At 39.5% G+C, this 21964-nt stretch overlaps 2 protein-coding genes across 2 annotated transcripts; both read right to left on the bottom strand.

Annotated features, from left to right (window-relative positions):
* Nucleotides 1–67: 67 nt before the first annotated feature.
* Nucleotides 68–2073, bottom strand: LOC110900921 (polygalacturonase). The gene is made up of 3 exons (XM_035985910.1): nt 1642–2073; nt 1252–1541; nt 68–515 (listed from the first exon to the last, which is right to left on the bottom strand). The coding sequence occupies exons 1-3, from the start codon at nt 2071–2073 to the stop codon at nt 68–70; spliced, it is 1170 nt and encodes a 389-aa protein (XP_035841803.1).
* A 7343-nt stretch (nt 2074–9416) lies between these two features.
* On the bottom strand, nt 9417–10909 carry LOC110907878 (polygalacturonase). The gene is made up of 3 exons (XM_022152799.2): nt 10478–10909; nt 10088–10377; nt 9417–9864 (listed from the first exon to the last, which is right to left on the bottom strand). The coding sequence occupies exons 1-3, from the start codon at nt 10907–10909 to the stop codon at nt 9417–9419; spliced, it is 1170 nt and encodes a 389-aa protein (XP_022008491.1).
* Nucleotides 10910–21964: the final 11055 nt, after the last annotated feature.

The following is a 21964-nucleotide window of genomic DNA, read 5'->3' as shown; positions in this document are numbered from 1 at the left end:
TCAAAAAATTAACCCGTCAACTTGAAACCTAAAGCATGCCAACTAAACACGATTGACACTACGGAAGTTATAGACAACTTGTAGGTCGAAGTAATCCAGAAGCAGTGCCGGCAGCATACGAGCAAGAGGAATTCGCTGGTTGACCTCCAAATTTAAGGTCAACATCCTTTAATACAATTCCACGACACGGATTCCCCTTGCTGCAATCAAACTTCACTGCCACGCGTGTTGCTGATGTTCCATGCACGTTTTCGTACATCACGTTGCTGATCTTTACTCCTGAAGCCTCATTCGGACAGTTGTTATTATTCGGACAGTACTTTCCGTCTATGATGATTGGGAACTTAACGTTCATCATCGTTGCTCCCTTGAAATAAACACCGTTAACGAACCCATTGCTACTCCTCGCCCATGCTTTTATCCTCAGACCGTTCGTTGTACCTACGAATGTGGTCGTTTTTACTGTTACATTCTGGACACCGGGTTCTTCCCGTTCCCACCCTAGACTCCCAATGCTGCATCCAGAAATCAAATGTATAAATTTAGGGGTGCAAACGAGCCGAGCCGAGCCCGAGCTCGACCAGGCTCGAGCTCGAGCTCGTTTAACATATGAAAGCTTGAGCTCGAGTTCGGCTCGATTCGAGCTTTCTAAAGCTCGAGCTCGGCTCGGGCTCGACTCGCTTAGTATTTATAAATTAATTTTTATTAATTATAATTATTGTTATACATATAATTTAGTTATTTTTTATACTTATATAAATGGTAAATTAAATATATGTTTAAAATATTAATAAAAAATATATAAAAAGAAAGCTCGTTAAGGCTCGCGAGCCGGCTCGAGCTCGATAAGCGAAGCTCGGGCTTGGGCTCGTTTAGTAAACGAGGTTGGTTTTAGGCTCGGTCTCGAGCTCGAGCTCGTTTAAGCTCGGCTCGTTCGAGCTTTTTTTCGAGCCGAGCTCGAGTAGCTCGGCTCGTTTGCACCTCTATGTATAATCATTAGCAAATTGTATATCTGTGTATCTCTGTGGTTACAACCTCTCTATCTCGTGGGATAGAGGAAAAGTTTGCTTTTATATCACCCCGCCCAGACCCTACATTGGGTGGGATATTAGCGGGTACGTTTATTTGTCTATATACATGTGTGTGCGCATGTGTTTTTCTTAACCAAAGTGGTGTATTTCAAGAAGGTTGTTAGCAAAATGGTGTGTTTGAGAATTCCGAAAAAGAAACTTATGTGTTAGTTGAGTGTACCTTATGCCGTGACCGGGTCCACAAACCACCTTTTCTATCCAGATATTAGAGTTTCCCGGGCCTATCGAGACGCAGTCGTCGCCTGTTGAGATTTTAGAGCTCAAAATGGTGATTCCTGTGGAATATGTTAAATGGATGCCGTCTGTGTTCGGGCTGAGTCCAGGTGCTACGATGCTAACTCCTTGTATTTTCGCGTTCTTGCAACTATAGAGCAACATGTGAAACATTTGGCTGTTTAACGACCTTAATTTACTGATCACTATGTTTTGGGAATGGTAGAAGCCAAGTGTCTGCAACAAATACATGTTAATTATAATTTCATGAATAAAAGAAAAAAGAAAATATGTAGACAAACACGCGATGTAGATTTGTCGAAGTGTATGGTCTTACTGTAGATCCTTTAGGACATGCTTTTCCAGATGTTTTGCAGGCCCATAGAGAAGATCCTTGGGCATCAAGGGTCCCACCGTTTATGGTAACATTCTTAACTATGTAGAACTTGATCCAGACTAGCGCGTTGCCAATAGCGTTATAACTAGATGGTGCCACCAAGGTACCAGCTATGTTGAATGTGATGGCTCGGCTCTTACATCCTTGACCAGAGAATGTAAGCGCCGAGGCAATCAAGTACCTGCCAGCTGGCACATAAATGCTGGCGGGACTGGTAGAGTTACATGACAAACTCCATGCTTTCAAGAACGCGTTCTTTGAGTCTGAGCGGCCGTCTGGCTTGGCTCCAAAAATTTGGACATTGTATGTAACCGTTGCGGATGATAACCGAAAAACTAGAAAAAGCAAGACCATGATATGTTTGATCACCATGATAACTGATATGTGTATCTCCTCTCTATAATTACTTTGCAGTAGTTGCTTAGTTAGTTTTGTATGTTATGTACTTATTGATTTGGTTATTTATAGTTATAGCTAAGAACATAAGAGTACAGGTAGAGGTACATGCAATGATCAGGGTTTGCATTATTTGATAATGATTGTTAAGAAGTAGTCCGTATGAATAGGAGTACAAACTGATCGAATGTCAAATGGGTGGCAACTTAAAAGGAATATTAATCATGTAAACACTAATTAATATTATATCTCTCAAACAATTCTTTTAATATTTGCTATTGTGTAGGATTGTTTTGGATCAGTGGGTTGAACTGATAAACTCGACGACGATCCACATATTTATTCGTGTCAAAGTTATTAATCTCAGTTAGAACACACGAAAAGCTTGCAACCCGCGTGGTTCATTTATTTAAATGAAAAAAGGTTTGTGGGTTGTAAATGAATTGTTATAAATAAATCGTAAATGGGTTGACATGCTGTCCTTATAAAGTGTACTTTCTGTTATAATTTTAAACGGGCTAGTGGGTAACGCTTCTACCCGAACACGAGTTATTTTCTTAAACATGTGAAGCATTGAAACAGTTCAACTTATAGAACCTGATTGTTTTTAATTTGTGTTTGAAGTATTGTCGTACTTAGAAAAAAGGCATATAAATAAATTCAGTTTTATGTCTGTTATTATTAAACCTCAGTTTTATGTCTGTTATTATTAGTTATATTAATATTTAAACCTCATTTTATATTGTATCTAACTCAATTAGGTAGAGTTATATTATATGATACAATATAATATTTCCTACTACATGATATAATAAAAAACCAAAAGGTGTAATGACTATCAAAACTCAATGGGGTATTGTGGGGCAGGGGTTTAGGGCATGGGTTGACACGTGACTTGGGAGGGCAGATATGGGCTGACCAACATTGAAGACGGTATGGTGGGGCGGGGGTTTGGGGCGTGGCTTGGATAGGCTTCGCTGGGCTGGCCCAAGTTTGAATATTTGAATATTTTTTAAAACAACAAATTTAATTTTTTTTTAATATTTTTAAATATAGAAAATTACATAAACAAGTTCCTAACGCTTATATTTGTTCTTTATCTCTTCTCTCATCTCCAAGATTAGTTGCAACTCGTCACCCTCTAGGTGATTAATGGGCTGGGATAGAAATTTCAAATCATCCCGTTTTTGTTTCAGGGCATCTCTAGCATCTTTGCTCTTTCGAAGTTCGGCCCTTTGTTGTTGGAATACGTTGAATGTATCTAACTTGCATGCAATGTCATCCAACTGATCGTTATATATTCCCCTATACGAGCCCGAACTCCCAGCTGAAGGTGATGCCGTACCCGATCTTGATTTTTGAGTGCGCCTTTTTGCGGCATCTCTTCCATATTCAGGCCGGTTTGGCGAATCATCCAAAAGGTCCTCAAACTCTTGATCTCGTGCATCTCTTCCATATAGCTTTGTTTTGAATGTAACCAATGCATTTGTCACAATGTCGGCTTCGGTTTCACCACTTCTTGGGTTTTGCTTTGCTTTATTTAAAAAACCACTAAATTTTGTAAGGTGGCCGCTTATCTCGCTCCACTTCGAGGATAAGCTATTATTTTCACGATAAGCCTCCTTTCCCATTTCTTCATGTAATGCTTTACTAACCGCTTCCCACAAATGGGTTCGATGTTGAGAATTTCCTATTTTAATAAAAATAAAATTTAATATATTACAAAGTTATATAAAAAATAACCATTAATAAAAATAAAATTTAACATATTACAAAGCTATATACAAAATATTTAAGAATACCTAAAGTTGGATGTAGAGATTGTTGAAACCAAGCCCTCGCCAATGCAAGTTCTTCATTAACGACCCATTTTTGTTGTTTTCGTTTGACGGTTTCAAGTGCTTTCTCCGCCTCGGTTTTTTTCTTATGACTTCTCTTTTTGGGAACTATTGAGGCGGAAGGACCATCGTTGGGTGGTTGAGTTTCGGGGACGGTTTCGGTTTGGGAAAGGTTGATGGAGGTTGGTGAAAGGTTGATGGGCGTTTGTGTAAACGGGGTAGGTATCGAATCGTCGGTGTGTGGGAAGTTAGTAAACACACGATTCCCGAGATATGATGCATAACTCGCTTCAAGGGGCATAGGGGAGTGTATTAAAAATGGACGAGGCATTGGACGATTGGGTGGTGGGCTAGGATTATTTTCTTGGAATGCAAACGGGTTGTTCGGGTCATAACCACGATTATGAGGATGCATTTTTTCGTTTTGTAGAAGGAGAATTGAAAATGATTATAGAAGATGTGGAGTGTATTGTGGTTGAATATGGTAAAAATAGGAATTGAAGTGTGATATTTATAGTGAAAAATAATTTTTTTTAACATAGCCGTTGGCCAACGGCTAGCCCAACGGCTAGTTTGGTTTGGCCATTGAGAGCCCGCCATGTCACCTTGCTAGACCCGCCCCACGCCCGGCTTCAAACTCTCGCCCCTTGGGCCACGCCCCAACCCAAGCCCACCCAAGATTGTGGCTTGGGCATTTTCCCCAACCCAAGCCCCATACCCTATAGTCTAAGTAAACTTTCAAAAATTAGCTATTAATAATAAATGATTAGTCAATGCTTGTAATTTTCTATAATTTGGCTTTTTAATCTTTAAGAATTTGGAATAAGATGAGCCTTTAATAATTCCTATAACAAGTGCTAGTTATACGAACTATCGAAACGCGGGAATGGATCGGAAACGACGGAGGTGGGCGGCGGTCTTGCGGCGGCGATGGCCGGCGGTCTTGGCCGGCGGCAGCGGCGGTCTTGGCCGGTTGGGTTTGTGTGTGTAGTGTAAGTTTTCGTTCAATTCTTGCAACCTCAATCCATGTCCAGACACTTCCCTTATAAAGACTTTGAACCTTCATGCATGCTCAACATATGGTGGCCATGCAATTGGACAAGTGTTGGAGCTTCTTTGCATGTAGGCCAAGTGGTGGAGATTCCCATGCATGCAATGCCATTGGCCGAGATTTAGGTGCGCGACAAGTGGCGATGCAAGAGTGTTCTTGTCTCACCCGGTCCACGTACCCGTCTCTCAGTTCAATACCCGCGTATCGTTCGTAATTACCAGTTAAATTAGTTAAGTGGATTTTAGTTCAATGCCCACGATGTAACTCTTACGGGTCAAGACCCGGTCGGCATCGTTTACTTATCAAACCAGACATAAATATCCAACATATACTGCAACCTCAACCTTCTCTCATAGCTCTGACACCCCCTCCAATTATACCTCCTATCATTCCTTTGCCTTCATCATAACCACCTCCTTCACCCACCCACCACATCACCTTCCTTGCCCTCTAGTTCAGATGAGTCCACCTCCACATCCCAAACATACATTGAACTTTTCATAAAACTCTTCTTTACCGTTATCCTCCCATTCATCACCTATGACCACCACCCACGCCTCACCCTCATCCCTTGAAACCCTGTAACTTCCACACATCACCTACTTATCACTTCACTTTGGTTTGAAAACCCATGTTTAACGATCCAATTCACGATTTAGAACTTTTAAACCGTCCGTTTACACCAACCCGAATGATTACCTTTGTTATTATTATTTGTTCAGTTTTTGAATATGCAATTATGGTTTTGGAACCGACTGACCAACCTTTAGTCTATCACTTTTTCCAATATCACAAAAAAAAACTTTTGTCAAAACCGACCAAAACAGACTGCAAGCACCCTAGTCGTTTGTGAAATAACCCTATATTCATTACTCTGATACATGGACATACATATGACAACTATTAACCATGGATACATTAGACCTATTATAATGGTGAGCATACAAACATTTGTGTTTTGAGGTGGAAGAGGACGACGGCATGGTGAGGAAGGGGTGGTTTCCATCCACATGGACCTTCCGTGGAGGATGGTGAGAAGTTCGAGAAAAAGAGGGGGTGGGGGTTGGCAAGTGGGTTTAGTTTTGCACCCATGGGGATTTTGCATTTAGAAGGGTTCGCCTTAAAATTACAAGGTGAAGGACCTTGATATCCATGGAGATTGGAAATGCTCCTAAGAAACATGAGTTCCGCCTCATATGCATCAGTAACTTATACATGTTGTGTACAAGTGACTTATACATGATGTGCATATTTTAAAAACCTAGTTGATTTTCCGCCCACGCGTTGCGGCGGGGACCCAATGACTGCAAAACGTGTGTCAGTATCGGCAAGCAGATACCGAATATCAAAACATAAATAAAAATATCGTGAAAAGGATAGTCACTCCGTTCTAAAAAAAACGATTTTAAATAACCTAATATATAGTAATAGAACCCACACGTCCTACATTGCGGCGGGGACACAATGACTGCAAAACGCGTGTCAGTAACGGCAAGCAGATAACGAATATCAAAACAGAAAATAAAAATGTCGTGAAAAAGATAGTCACTCCGTCCTAAAAAAGCGAGTTTAAATAACCTAATATATAATAATAGGACCCACACGTCCTAACGTTGGAAATTCGGTTGTTTTCAGTTCAGTTATTACTGTGCTAACACGTTAAAATATGGATGAGCTCGGTACCGGTAACAATACCGAAAGTAGCGATCTGGAAAATCATCGAAATTAGGTACCGATGCCGAAAATGCTCGGTACAATACGGTATGGTATTTGAAGGTAAAAATCAATAAATACAGGTATGGTACTAGACCGGTGTCGAACCGAAAGTAACGATTCTGAAAACGCCAAAAAGTGGGTACCAAATTGGTACCGAAAATGATTTGGTATAATTAATTTGGTACCGATACAATACCGGTTTGTTACATGATTTGATACGATTTTCTCATCAATAATCTAAATATCCAAGTTAATTTTACATGCTAAAATTCATTTATTACAGAAAAAGACAAAAAATCAAGCAAAATAAGTTGTTATGTATATAAAACCTCATTCAAACGAAATACAGTTTACTTACTGTGTGTATGAAAAGTAATCTAAACGGTGCAATTACTTTCATTGCTACGTTGCTACATGATTTGATGAGCTCGGTACCAACCGGTACGGAAAATACCGCTACCCAAATCCCCAAAAGTGGGTACTGGTACCAAATATAGCTGGTACGGTACGGCTCGGTACCGGTACTGGTACGGCAGCGGCATTTGAGGGTAAAAACTGATGAGTACCGGTACCGAAAATACACCGGTTTGGTAAATTTGATACCGGTACCCGATACGGCTCAATCCTTAGTAATATTACTAATTTTATTACTTAATTCTATTTTTATTACTATATATATTCATTCCAATTTGTTTAGTGTTCATTCAATCATCTTTTTAATATATAAGGAAATTCTATTTTTATTACTATATATATTCATTCCAATTTGTTTACTGTTTATTCAATCCTCTTTTTAATATATAGGAAAATTCCAAAAAGTATAATTTGAAATTAGGTGAGCCTTTAATAATGAAATCCTCTTTTTAATATATAGGGAAATTCCAAAAAGTATAATTTGGAATTAGGTGAGCCTTTAATAATGAAACTAGCTCATGAGTAATGGTTGTGATTCTTTATTTAAAAGTGGATATAGGCTAGTAAGCTGGTGCATATGATCCACATGGGTTAGACTTTAGAAGAATGTCAACCTCAACAAACTATAATTCCACTTCTACAAATGCTTTACAATATAATAACTATATTCTAATTCTTCTAACAAAGATATAATAATAATTAATATTTATATATAGTAATCCAAATAATTTTATGGCGCAAGAATTTTCTATGAGATTAATGATTAATATGTTAACGGTCATAACAGATATTGACAATCTTAAACTATTTAAAGTAAACTTTAGTTATTGGTTGTTACTTCACAGGAGTGATTGAAAAACCCCTATGTAAGGGACCCGGGGCAGTGCCCTTTTATTCTGTGATAAACCTTTTCAACGCGTGGAGAATTGTATAAGACCACCGCCACCATCATCTATCACGCACCATTTTACATAACTCGTGATTTTTTTACGCGTGATAGTTTTTATGTTGTGAGGTTAATTGTTGGTTGGGGGATTTGTTAGGTGTGGTGGTGAGTGATGACCATTTTTACTTAAAAAGGTTGTGAGTGATGGAATAATGGTTGATGACATGACGGAACTTGATTGTATGTTGTAAGTGATAAGTGAGTGATGAGTGATCACCACCCTCTCCCCCTAATGAATTGGTTAGTTAAGGGGATAATCATGTTGTGCTGACCACTTGAATTTGATAAACACCTATGTAATGAATTGTGTCAAAACTCAAACATAACTACGTAACTCATTTATATAAATGGTACAAACGGGTTGGTAAATCACGAGTTGTCAATTTTATAAATGGTTTGTACTCAGGTTATAAACGGGTTAAACATGGCGTAAATAGATTGACGAATGGTATACAAGTTACAAGTTTAAGTTACATGCATATGTACACACAAAAAATTTAAAACACCATGTACAAAATTTACAACACCATACCTAAAAATCTTTTCACACATATCAGAAAAAAAATGTCTTTTTGGCTAAATTATATACTATATATATTAACTTTAAACGGGTTGACAAATCAATTTTAGCATAACCCAAACAAAACCCATCAAGTAAATGAGACTAAGAAACTTAAAACTGACATGATTATTTCGGTGTCGTGTTACAAATTTCAACAACGTTGGATGTGTTCGTGGGAAATATAAATATATATAGGGGTCAGTTAACGTACAATTGACCTTATCGTACGATGCGTACGCGATTAGAAATCCACACGTTATAAACCTCAAAAGACCAAAACCCGCATGTTATATTTATCAAACTCGGACATACAAACTCGGATTCCCATGATCATAAAATAGGACACAAAAACTCAGACTCACAATTTGGTTGTCCGCATGTTATATCTCAAAATCGCATGGTCATAAACTCGGACTCCCAAACACGGACAACCAAATTGTACAAAATCTGCTTGTTATATCACTCAATCCGCATGTTATATACTAATCGCGTACACATCATATATTAAGGGATATTATACAATACACTTTCTCTGTCTATATATATATATATATTAAAACGTACTTTAGAAAGGATTTGAAGAAATTAAGGTGCGACAATTGTGCATGATACATAGGGTAGATAACACATAAATCTCTCTTTTATCTTTCATTCTTTTCCCTTTCTTTCGTTTATCTCAGCTTGGAGTTATGCATGTCATTTATACAAATTAATACATGGGTTTCAAAAATTCAACCCGCTAACCCGAAACCTAAAGCATGCCTACTCAGCATGATTGACACATTACAACAGTTACAGGCAACTTGTAGGATGAAGTAATCCAGAAGCAGTGCCTGCAGCATACGAGCAAGACGAATTTGCTGGTTGACCTCCAAATTTAAGATCAACATCCTTCAATACAATTCCTCTACACGGATTCCCCTTGCTGCAATCAAACTTCACTGCCACGCGTGTTGCTGATGTTCCATGCACATTTTCGTACATCACGTTGCTGATCTTAACTCCTGAAGCCTCATTGGGACAGTTGTTATTATTCGGACAGTAATTTCCGTCTATTATGATCGGGAACTTAACGTTCATCATCGTTGCTCCCTTGAAATAAACACCGTTAACGAACCCATTGCTACTCCTCGCCCATGCTTTTATCCTCAGACCGTTCGTTGTACCTACGAATGTGGTCGTTTTTACTGTTACATTCTGGACACCGGGTTCTTCCCGTTCCCACCCTAGACTCCCAATGCTGCATCCACATATCAAATGCATAATCATTAGCAAATTGTATATCCGTGTAATCGTGTATCTTTGTGGGTACAACCTCTCTATCTCGTGGGATAGAGAAAAAGTTTGCTTTTATATCACCCCGCCCAGACCCTATATACATGTGTGTGCGAATGTGTTTTTCTTAACCAAAGTGGTGTGTTCGAGAATTCCGAAAAAGAAACTTATGTGTTAGTTGGGTGTACCTTATGCCGTGACCAGGTCCACAAACCACCTTTTCTATCCAGATATTAGAGTTTCCCGGGCCTATCGAGACGCAGTCATCGCCTGTTGAGATTTTAGAGCTCAAAATGGTGATTCCTGTGGAATATGTTAAATGGATGCCATCTGTGTTCGGGCTGAGTCCAGGTGCTACGATGCTAACCCCTTGTATTTTTGCGTTCTTGCAACTATAGAGCAACATATGAAACATTTGGCTGTTTAATGACCTTAATTTACTGATCAATATGTTTTGGGAATGGTAGAAGCCAAGTGTCTGCAACAAATACATGTTCATTATAATTTCATGAATAAAAGAAAAAAGAAAATATGTACACAAACACGCGATGTAGATTTGTCGAAGTGTATGGTCTTACTGTAGATCCTTTAGGACATGCTTTTCCAGATGTTTTGCAGGCCCATAGAGAAGATCCTTGGGCATCAAGGGTCCCACCGTTTATGGTAACATTCTTAACTATGTAGAACTTGATCCAGACTTGCGCGTTGCCAATAGCATTATAACTAGATGGTGCCACCAAGGTACCAGCTATGTTGAATGTGATGGCTCGGCTCTTACATCCTTGACCAGAGAATGTAAGCGCCGAGGCAATCAAGTACCTGCCAGCTGGCACATAAATGCTGGCGGGACTCGTAGAGTTACATGACAAAGTCCATGCTTTCAAGAACGCGTTCTTTGAGTCTGAGCGGCCGTCTGGCTTGGCTCCAAAACTTTGGACATTGTACGTAACCTTTGCGGATGATAATCGAAAAACTAGAAAAAGCAAGACCAAGATATGTTTGATCACCATGATAACTTATATGTGTATCTCCTCTCTATACTTACTTTGAAGTAGTTGCTTAGTTAGTTTTGTATGTTATGTACTTATTGATTTGGTTATTTATAGTTATAGTTAAGAACATAATAGTACAGGTAGAGGTACATGCAATGATTAGGGTTTGCATTATTTGATAATGATTGATAAGTAGTCCGTATGAATAGGAGTACAAACTGATCGAATGTCAAATGGGTGGCAACTTGAAAGGAATATTAATCATGTAAACACTAATTAATATTATATTTCAAACAATTCTTTTAATATTTACAGTTGTACTTAATTCCCTTTGTTGTTTTCAACAAAAGGGATTTTGATAAGGGAAAATTATGGATTGCAATTGTGTAGGATTGTTTCGGATCGGTGGGTTGAACTAATAAAATCGACGACGATCCACATATTTATTCGTGTCAAAGTTATCAATTTCAATTAGAACACACGATAAGCATGCAACACGAGTGGTTCATTTATTTAAACGAACCAAACGGTTTGTGGGTTGTAAATGAGCTGTTATAAATAAATCGTAAATGGGTTGACATGCTGTCCTTATAAAGTGTACTTTCTGTTATAATTTTAAACGGGCTAGTGGTTAACGCTTCTACCCGAACACGAGTTATTTTCTTAAACATGTGAAACACTGAAACAGTTCAATTTGAAAATATAAAACCTGATTGTTTTTAATTTGTGTTTGAACTATTGTCATACTTAGAAAAAAGGCATAGAAATAAATTCAGTTTTATGTCTGTTATTATTAGTTATATTAACGTTTAAACCTCATTTTATACTCTATCTAACTCAATTAGGTAGAGTTATATTATATGATACAATATAATAGGGTGTGAAAACTAGGGTTTATATACGCAGCGTATAGGTCAATACGCAGCGTAGAGGGTTATAAGCTGCGTATTGACCTATACGCTGCGTATATTGTTGGTGCACTTGTGTCTGTACTTTGTCTGTGTTCGGTCACGATGTAAAACGATGTCCTTGTTAGTCATGTAAGTTTGACCAAGTCAACCATCCTCCGGTTTGACTTAGACAAACAGTTGAATATGGTTGTAATTTGTCTGGCACGAAGGATGATTCATCGAAGGATAATGTTATCCTTCGATGAGCTCAAACGATGAACCTTCGATGGATGCTCGATAGATCATCCTTCGAGGTGAATGCTGATCCTTCGACAGCTTTGTCATCGATAGATGATCCTTCGACCATCTATCGGATCCTTCGGACAGACAACCAATGCTGGGTGTATATATACCCATGCAGTGTATGTTCACAACAGACTTGGTAGACACTTAGAAGATAGATGCACACAGAGAGATAGAAAGATATTGAGAGCATTCTGTCCAGGAACACACACACACACTAGAGGGTTTGCAAAACTGATTTGTAAACATTGAGCTTGTAACCGAAACCTTTCATTCGCATTAATACAAGTGGTGTTAATCGGTGAATCTTTGTGTGTTTGTGTTTGTGCTTGTTTCATTCCGGTTTGCTCACTAGCTTGGATTCCGCACTTGCTAGTGTGTTAGTATAACAAGGTTAAGGTTGAACCTCATCCTCCGAGAGGGACCTACAAGTGGTATCAGAGCCGTGGCTCTTTACCTTGTTTAAAACCGGGTTTGTTCAAGTTCTTGGTGTGTTTGGACACTTAGTTTAGCTCGCGTTTTTAGTGATTTTCTTGGATTTCTTGGCATAAAAACGTGTTCTAAACCTTTCGGGTGTGTTCAAAAGCGGGTTGGGTAACTTAAAACTTGTTTTTAAGGAACTTGGTGATTTCCGGCCAAATTCCGGTCATAATTCCGGTGACCGGTTTCTGGATAAGGTTTTCCTTTTTGGGCATATCTTATTTGAAAATCTGAGTTGGTAGAGAAAGTACAGTCTGATCATACTCTTTTGCCGAAAGTTGACTCTACCAACCCATCACCTTTTCACCAACCTATCATATCTGTGTCAGTTGTGTTAGCTGCGTTCGAAAGATATCCTTCGACATCGAAAGACCATCTTTCGATCAAAGACAGTTCGATAGATAAGCATCTTTCGAACAGTCTTTCGAAGTTTGAGGATTATCCTTCGATCAAGGGAATCTATTCGAAGGATAGTTATTCGAAAGATAAGGACCTATATTCGAAAGATAAGGATCTTTCAAATTGTGAATCTTTCGAATTTGTGAATCTTTCGAAAACATTGTTCGAGATTCAACAGTGATCTTTCGAACACTGTTGATCTTTCGAACAAGTGTTGATCCTTCGTTTGTGTGTCTGTTTTAGTTCAACAAGTTTCTGTCTTTTGAGCTTGGATCTTTCGGCTGGTCACTTATAATCTTTTAGTTGTTTTTGGTGTTATTTTCAGGAATTCAATTTATAAAACATGAATCCGAGTTGGTGGGGAACTCCGGCTCCAGACAGTGGAAAATATACAAGTTCGGGTTCCACTCCCTCATGGTGGGGTACACCGGCTCCAGATAGTGGAAAGTACACGTGTACAAGTCTATCACCTTCATGGGCCGAGTCTCCAGTGTCTACATCTTCACAAGCAAATGCCATATCTTCAAGTCAATGGGTATTAGTGTCGAATCAAACTCCGAGCATCCAAAGTATCTTGTTGAGCGAAAGCGAAACCGGAAGTTTGAATCGTCCTCCAAAGTTGATGCATTTAAATGAATATCCGGGCTGGGTTGACAGATTTCGTACATACGTACTTGGGCAAAATACCGAATTGTGGATACGTTTCACTACTGATTTTGATCAAGCTATAGAGGTTGCTGCTTCAGATACTGCTACGTTTGCAGATCTTCCTGAAGATCAGAAGAAAACGTATGATCTGGAAAAGAAAGCATACGCCATTCTCACTCAGGCGTTAAGCAAGGATATCTACCACCAGTTTGTCAGTTTCAAGACAACAAAGAAACTGTGGGACGGGTTGAAAACCAGGGGAGTAGGGAATGAAGCAACACGTCAATTGCGTCATGATCTGCTCAAGAAAGAATCCGACTGTTTCACATGCATGGATAAGGAGTCTTTGGGAGACATGACAAGCCGGTTTTATCATTTGCTTACTGAGTTGAATAATTTTGGTGTAGCGACAACTCAAGCAGAAGTGGTGAAAAAGTTTGCTGATGCTTTGCCTCCCCAATGGAGCAGTTTCTTGGAAATCCTGAAGTATAACGGAGTGTTGAGAACTACAAATATCAACGACTTCGTGCAGCTTTTGGAAAACAAGGATCAGGAGGAAACATTAAAGGCGAAGAGAGTCCCATTGCCACAAAATCCAGAAATGTATTATGGAACTTCCAGTACTTCGTCTGCAAGAACCGGTCCACATGCTCCACTACAGACGGCGTTTGTCACAAGCACGGATATGTATGGCAATCCGGTGCAAGTTCCTGTTAAGCCACCTCCCACCACAGACATGTATGGAAATCCAATACAACCACCTCCTCCTCCACCTGCTCAACAACAACGTGCATGTTATGGAGGAACATCATCTGCTGGTCAACAATCAAAGCCTAGTACAGTACAGCTCGACACTTCAAGCTTCTCTAAAGTCAGTGTAGAAGTAGCAAAGGAACACATGGAGCTGCTTAACACTGTAGTGAGCGCGTACTGTAGGTTAATAGAAGGTCAGATTGGCAACATTAATCTGACACAAGAAGACTATCGACAGATTGATAAAGAAGAGATGGACTTGATGGATATCAAGTGGGCCTTTGCTAGTGCTGTGAGAAGGGCAAAGGATTGGATGGAAAGTACTGGCAGAACCAGCTTGGAGAGTAAGAGAGACACCAAGTATGGGTTCGATAAACAGGCAGTGAAGTGCTTCAACTGTGGTGAACGGGGTCACTTTAAAAGGGAATGTACAAAGCCAGCACAGCACGGGAACCAAAACCCCTTCAGAAACCAAGGCAACCAGCAGAACCAGAACAGAAACAATGAGCGTACTTTGGTGCCCGTCAACAACCAAACCAACCGGGCACTTGCGGTTCAGGTGGATGAAGGTTGTGACTGGTCAATCCAGTTGGGAAGTGATGCTCCCGATGGAACAACATGTTTTACTCAAGTTGTGAAGGATTTAGTTCACACCAGTGGTGGAGAATCTTCCGCCAGGTGGTGAATCTTCTGAAGATGAAGACTCTTCTGGGTACAGCAGGAGCGTTGATGAAGAATCATCCAGTTCTGGTGATGATCATGTGGGTGAGACATCAAATGCAGCAATCGATGCAGATATTGATGAACTTTTGGGAGAAGCTGCAGCAGAGACTCAAAGAAGATCTATTCTGGTGGATCAAGCTGCTTATGCTTCGTCTTCTCTCCATTCAGCCTTTATGGCTAATGTCGACGGTTCATCAAGTCAGGTATGTGTCGATGAACCCACTGTTGATAATTGTGATGAATGTGATAGATTGCGTGCTAGATGTGCTGATGTAGAGAAAAGTATGTCTGAGTTGCAAGGCAAACATGATGCTTTACAAGCTAGTTTGTTTGACTTGCAAGACAAACATACTGCAGTGAATGAAAATTTGAGTGACTTGCAAAGTAAGCATGAAGCTTTGCAAGAAAAGTATGATGTGACTTTTATCCACAATCAGAAATTGACTGTGGACCTTTCCAAATGCACTGAAGCCAACATGTTTTACGAAAACCATGAAAAGGAATTTAAGTCGGTAATCGAAAAATTAAAGAAAGATAAAACCGAACTGACAAAAATGGTTTCTAGAAAACAAACTGACATAAATTTGTATATATCTCGTCTTGAGACAATGCAAAAAGAAATGGCTTGTGTAAAAACGGAAAGTGAGGCAATCCAACTCAAGTTAGATAGTTATTTGAGTTCTAGCTATGTGTTGGATCACATCATTGATGTCCAAAAGGAGAAAAGGGACGTCACGTGCATAGGCTATAAGAACTGTCCACCACCAGTGAGACATAATTATGATGCCATGCCAGATGAGGAGGACAGAGTGTTCTTTGAACCATCTGTGCCTCTAGATGTGAAAGAGTTTGCAGCAGGACTCGGATACCAGAAAGAAGTATCCTCAGATTCAGATGTGTCAGCAGATACATTTATAACTGCTGAACAGAATCAGGATCCTCCAGTTGTGATTGAGGATGCTGATTCTTTTGATGATGAATCTGATGATACTGATTCAGCAAAGTCTGATGCGGTAGTTAAAAATGAGGACATACCTCTTGAGAATCATATTCTATGTGATCCTCCTGCAAAACTTGCTAAGACTGTTGCAATCAAGTCCTCATCTGCAGAAGAGTCGGAGAGTGTGAACTTGCTGTGCACTCTTGTTGGTGATGATAAGATTTATTCAGACAAAGATTTTCCTATTAAGAACCTTAATCAATCCTTAATCAGTAAAGTCTTTGAGAATTCGACTAGTAAGTTTTTGGGAAAGACAGGACCACGTGTTACAGTTACACAGTGTCCTCCTATTCCAAAGAACGAAATTCGAAAACAATATGGCAACAAGAAATTACCAACAGCGCAGAAACAGCAAAATCACACCAAGCCAAAAGGAAAATCACCGGCTCAAACACAAACGAAGCCGAATCAGAAGAAAAACAAGAATGTAAACTTTGTGAAGTCAACGGGAACGGACAAAATTGAAACGTTTGAAAATAAATCTAACTTAGATTTTGTCAAGAAAGCTACAGTTCTGAAAAGAAATGAACAAAACAGTTCAAAGCCTAGTACCTCGGGTTCACAAAGTTCAACATCATCGGCTAAACGATCACATGATACTTCGGGGTTTGTTGAACGAAGATCATGTTTCGAGTGTGGAACAATTGGACATATAATTCGAAATTGTCCATATCTTCATAAGCAAAAAGAAAAGGTTGATGTTCCCCGTGACCAAGATGACCGTAAGCGATCTGTTTCTGTAAAACAAGATCCCCGACTTGTAAAAGAAAGGGAAATGAAACAGAGACGCCAACAGGTCAAGAAAATTGAAAAGGCGATTAAAACCGATGGGGGTAACAAAACAGCTGTTTCTGTAAAACCAGACAATTCAAAAACTTCAGACATACATGAAGTTAAAATTTTAAAGAATGACACTGGTAAAACAAAACAGACCTGGAAACCAAAATCGGTTACTGAATCAGGGGGAACATCACAATTCACCAACCATCAAAGACAAGAAGTTATTGTCATTGATGAAAATGGAAGACCCAAGACCACAATGGCTTGGGTCCCCATCTCCAACTAATCAATTGAGTTCATGTGCAGGGTGTTCCAGGAGGAACTATCAGTAGTCACTGGATTGTTGATAGTGGGGCATCCAGGCACATGACAGGCGACATGAAGCTTCTCTACGACGTCAAATCTATTAGAGGAGGTTATGTTGCTTTTGCTGGAGATAAAGGTGGATATATTACGGGTGAAGGAATGATATCCAACGGGATTGTCAGCTTTGACAAGATCAACTTTGTGCAACAACTTGATCACAATCTTCTTAGTGTTTCTCAAATTTATGACAAGCAATTCTCAGTACACTTTGATGCTAATGGATGTTATGTGCTGAAACCTGGCTTCAAAATTCCAAAAGAATGGATTCTCTTGTCGGCTCCAAGGATAAATGATTTGTACGTCCTTGATATGAGCCAAGCTATCACTACGTCTGCACAAGCAACTTGTTTCGTTTCCAAAGCCACAGAAAAAGACACTATCTCTTGGCACAGACGAATGGGTCACATTCACTTACGCAAAATGAATCATTTGGTTTCAAATGAATTGGTGAATGGTGTTCCTCTAAAAAATTTCCATCTTCAAGACGTCTGTGTTTCGTGCCAGAAAGGAAAGCAAACTAAGAAGAAGCACCCTACAAAGAAGATCAACACGGTGGCAGTTCCTCTTGAACGTTTGCACATGGATTTGTTCGGTCCTGTCAAGCACAAGAGTATTCGGGGTGATCAATACTGCCTCGTGATAACTGATGATTATTGAAGATTTTCTTGGGTGGCGTTCATGGCACACAAGAGTGAAACCTTTGGCATTATCGAAAACTTGATCATTCAGATTGAGAATTTGTATAAGTTGAAGGTTAGGCGGATACGTAGCGACAATGGTACTGAATTTAAAAATCATGCCATGGCGGAGTTTTGCACTTCAAAAGGTATTCTTCATGAGTTTAGTGCAGCTTATACTCCTCAACAGAATGGCGTCGCTGAACGTAAAAACCGCACATTGATCGAGACTGCTAGGACAATGTTGGTAGAGTCGCAGTTGCCCATTCCATTCTGGACTGAAGCTGTGGCCTCTGCATGTTACACATTGAACCGAGTCCTTACAGTCAAAAGGCACAATAAGACCTGCTTTGAGCTTCTTCAAAAACGGAAACCAGATTTGTCTTATCTTGAACCGTTTGGAGCTCCATGCACAATCATCGATCCTAATGGAAAGTTTGGGGCAAAAGCAATTGATGGATACTTTCTTGGGTATGCCACCCCTAACTTACGAGTCTGGAATCTAGAGACTAAAAGGGTCGAGGAATGGTCTGAGGTCAAAGTACAAAGGCACACTTTGCCAGTCAAGTGTCCTGGTCAGCCTTGGATGTTTGAGTACGATGACTTTTGCAATTCGATCAATGTTGAAGCCGTTGAAGAAAGTGCTGCGGCAAGGATGTTTTTCGAGAGTGACAATGCAACAGTTTCACCGGTGGTTCGTCCAATTCTTGTCAATCAAGAACCATCTTCGGTGAACAATAATACTCTCGAGAATGAGGATTTTCACGATGCTGCCGAATTGAACGAATCTTCAGAGGATGATGAATTTCTAGATGCAGATCAAGAAGCTCCAACAACAGCAGTTCATGGTACTTCAGAGGGTACTCCTCCAGTGGATACCCATAGAACAGCTGAAGCAACTGCATCATCCTCTTCGTCAATTCCGGGCATTGATTTAGTTGTTGATCTCAATCTCAACAACCTGGGTATAAATATTCCAGTTCCAGATAATCAGAAACAAGGATTCATAATACCCATCCTCAACAAAACATCATCGGAAATGTGCAAAGTGGCATTCAAACAAGAAACATGTTGCGAAACAACAACAATGCAGGCTTGTATGCAGCTATTCGAGAATCCGGGCAACAAAACGATTGGTCTTTCGCGTGTTATGTCTCACAAGAAGAACCAAGAACTTGGAAAGAAGCTTTGAAAGATAACTCTTGGGTTGAAGCAATGCAGGAAGAGCTGCAACAATTCTAGAAGCTGGGTGTCTGGAAACTCGTAGAGAAACCTGCTGGATACAAGAAGATTGGTACCCGTTGGGTGTTTAAATGCAAAAAGGATGACCGCGGAGTTGTTATCCGAAACAAAGCACGTTTAGTCGTTCAAGGTTTTCGTCAGATTGAAGGGATCGACTACAACGAAGTCTATGCACCTGTTGCACGTCTCGAAGCAATTCGAATCTTTCTAGCCTATGCGTCCTTCAAAGGGTTCAAGGTTTATCAGATGGACGTGAAAAGTGCATTCTTACATGGTGTGGTTGAAGAAGAGGTATACGTCGAACAGCCTCCAGGTTTTGAAGATCCTATCCATCCCGATCGGGTTTGGTTGCTCAACAAAGCTCTCTATGGTCTTCATCAAGCACCGCGAGCTTGGTATGCAACCTTATCTCACTATCTGCTGGAGAACGGTTTTCGAAGAGGTCTTATCGACTGTACTCTTTTCATCAAAGAACAAGATGGAGATCTTCTTCTGGTACAGGTATACGTTGATGATATTATTTTTGGTTCTACTAATGATGTCTTGTGTAGGAATTTCGAGCGCATTATGCAGGATAAATTCGAGATGAGTGCTATGGGGGAAATGACCTTCTTCTTGGGCCTACAAGTACAACAGACTGAGTCTGGGATATTCATCCATCAGACTAAATATGTTGGTGACATCTTGAGCCGGTTCCAGATGTCCGATGCAATGCCCATTGGTACCCCATTGCCGACAAATCACGGAATTACTCCAGACTTGAAGGGTGAAGCTGTTAGTCCTTCGTATTACCGCGCAATGATCGGATCTCTTATGTACCTCACAGCATCAAGACCAGACATAATGTACCCAACGTGCCTGCTTCCCAGATATCAAGTCAACCCGAAGGCCTCACATCTTGCAGCTGTAAAAAGGATTTTTCGTTATTTGAAGGGTTGCCCTGACACCGGTCTATGGTACCCTAGGGATAATAACTTTGAATTGGTCGCTTTCAGTGATTCTGATTTTGGCGGATGTAAAATCGACGGCAAATCCACAACGGCTGGATGTCAGTTTTTTGGAAATCGCCTAGTCACATGGCAGTGCAAGAAGCAGACATGCGTCGCCACATCAACATGCGAAGCTGAATACATTGCTGCCTCAAGTTGTTGCTCTCAAGTTCTTTGGATCCAACAACAATTACGCGACTACGGTTTTGAATTCCTAACTACTCCTATTTACGTTGATAATTCTGCTGCATTACAGATCACTAGAAATCCTGTGCAGCATTCAAAGACCAAACACATCGAAATCAAATATCACTTCATACGTGATTGCTTTGAGAAAAGGCTAATCGATGTTGTTAAGGTCCACACCGATGACCAACGTGCCGACTTATTTACCAAAGCATTTGACAAATCATGATTTGACTTTTTATTATTGGTAAATGGCATTAAGGTCAAGCAAGAGTAAAACCAACATCGGAAAATCATTTTTGTAAATACCTTTGTGTTTTAAATTTATCTTAGTTTATTGATTTTAGGGGGAGTAAATCCAAAAATCTGAAAATCCAAAAACATCGAAAAATTTCAAAAACACAAAAACAATAGAAAAACAAAAATGAGTTTCCTGGCGAGCAAAAGAGAAAATGATAGTACATCAGTGGTCTATTCAAACCTCTTTAAACCTTAAATGAAAAACGATAAGCAGCTCTATATAAGATGTATCGGTAGGCTCACAATCATTTTAAAGTGTGCAGGGTGATATAAACTTAAATCGACTGAAGATCAGGTGGGAACCATTCATTGGCATATGGTCTTAGTACCGAAATTTCGTTTGATAGATTGCCGAGGTTCTGAGATATTCGGTCTTTATGCTGCTTATCATCTGGGTATCATGGTTGTATCTTTTACCGAAAAATAACGGGGACGCAAGTCTAGATCTTCCATGATACTATACATACGTGTACATAATACATACTGCATTCGACCTCAATAAGTGATAAACAATCACATGTCCAAACAAATAAGTGATAATATATCACATTTATCCGGGAGTCAAGTTCGTCTCTCTGCTGTACGGAAGTACTGACCTGTTCACGGACTTGCTCCTGTGCCCTCATGCATATGAAAATCAAGTTCCTCATCAATAAGTGATTATATCACATAGGGCTTGTTTTCAAATCAAAATAAGTGAGAATCTCACATCATATACAGTCAAACAGATGATAATCGGTATACTTACCGGTAAGATGAACCCTCGTGCATACCTTGATACGGGAATGTGTCGTGATGTAGATGAACACCGGTCGGTAAGTATAAATCATACCTTAACGTATCCCCTCGCCATGATTACATCTGATAAGTTGAGCTTAAGTGGACAACAATACCGATAATTGTTATAGGATGTTTATCTTAATGTTAATTAATTGAACAACAAGAGTGTTTTGGCATGACCGTACACTGATATGATTCTCTTACCCTCGAAACTCGCAAAAAGAATGTCTGTATATATTTATTTACTGCTTTCAGTCTTTACATTTGAAATATTAAAGATACCAAAAAGATTTTAGGTGTGTTTTAATATAAACTTTATAAAAGTCAAAAAGATTTTATTTCTATTTTATTTTCGATCGTACGATGTTGGAGCTCGAGTCTTCGTTACCTGAAACCTGAACGAAAACCGAATTGACTAAATCTTCATAAACGGTCGAAATTTGCATGTTTTGAAAGTTAAAGACTAAAATTGACAAATTTATTAAACTTTCAAACTGTCGGACGGTGTTTGATTGTGACATGGTCATTCGTGTGTCATTTGTTTATACTAACCATTC

The sequence above is a fragment of the Helianthus annuus genome, chromosome 2 (genome assembly GCF_002127325.2).
Source record: "Helianthus annuus cultivar XRQ/B chromosome 2, HanXRQr2.0-SUNRISE, whole genome shotgun sequence".
In the NCBI taxonomy this organism is placed as follows: Eukaryota; Viridiplantae; Streptophyta; class Magnoliopsida; order Asterales; family Asteraceae; genus Helianthus; species Helianthus annuus.
Note: the sequence above shows the minus strand (reverse complement) of the source record. Positions and strands in the feature narration are given on the sequence as shown.

Coding starts and splice junctions, on each gene's coding strand:
- LOC110900921 (XM_035985910.1), bottom strand. CDS start 2,073: ATGGTGATCAAACATATCATGGTCTTGCTTTTTCTAGTTTTTCGGTTA. Junction 1,542..1,641: donor CATGTCCTAAAGGATCTACA/GTAAGACCATAC, acceptor TATTTGTTGCAG/ACACTTGGCTTCTACCATTC. Junction 516..1,251: donor GGACCCGGTCACGGCATAAG/GTACACTCAACT, acceptor TTCTGGATGCAG/CATTGGGAGTCTAGGGTGGG.
- LOC110907878 (XM_022152799.2), bottom strand. CDS start 10,909: ATGGTGATCAAACATATCTTGGTCTTGCTTTTTCTAGTTTTTCGATTA. Junction 10,378..10,477: donor CATGTCCTAAAGGATCTACA/GTAAGACCATAC, acceptor TATTTGTTGCAG/ACACTTGGCTTCTACCATTC. Junction 9,865..10,087: donor GGACCTGGTCACGGCATAAG/GTACACCCAACT, acceptor ATGTGGATGCAG/CATTGGGAGTCTAGGGTGGG.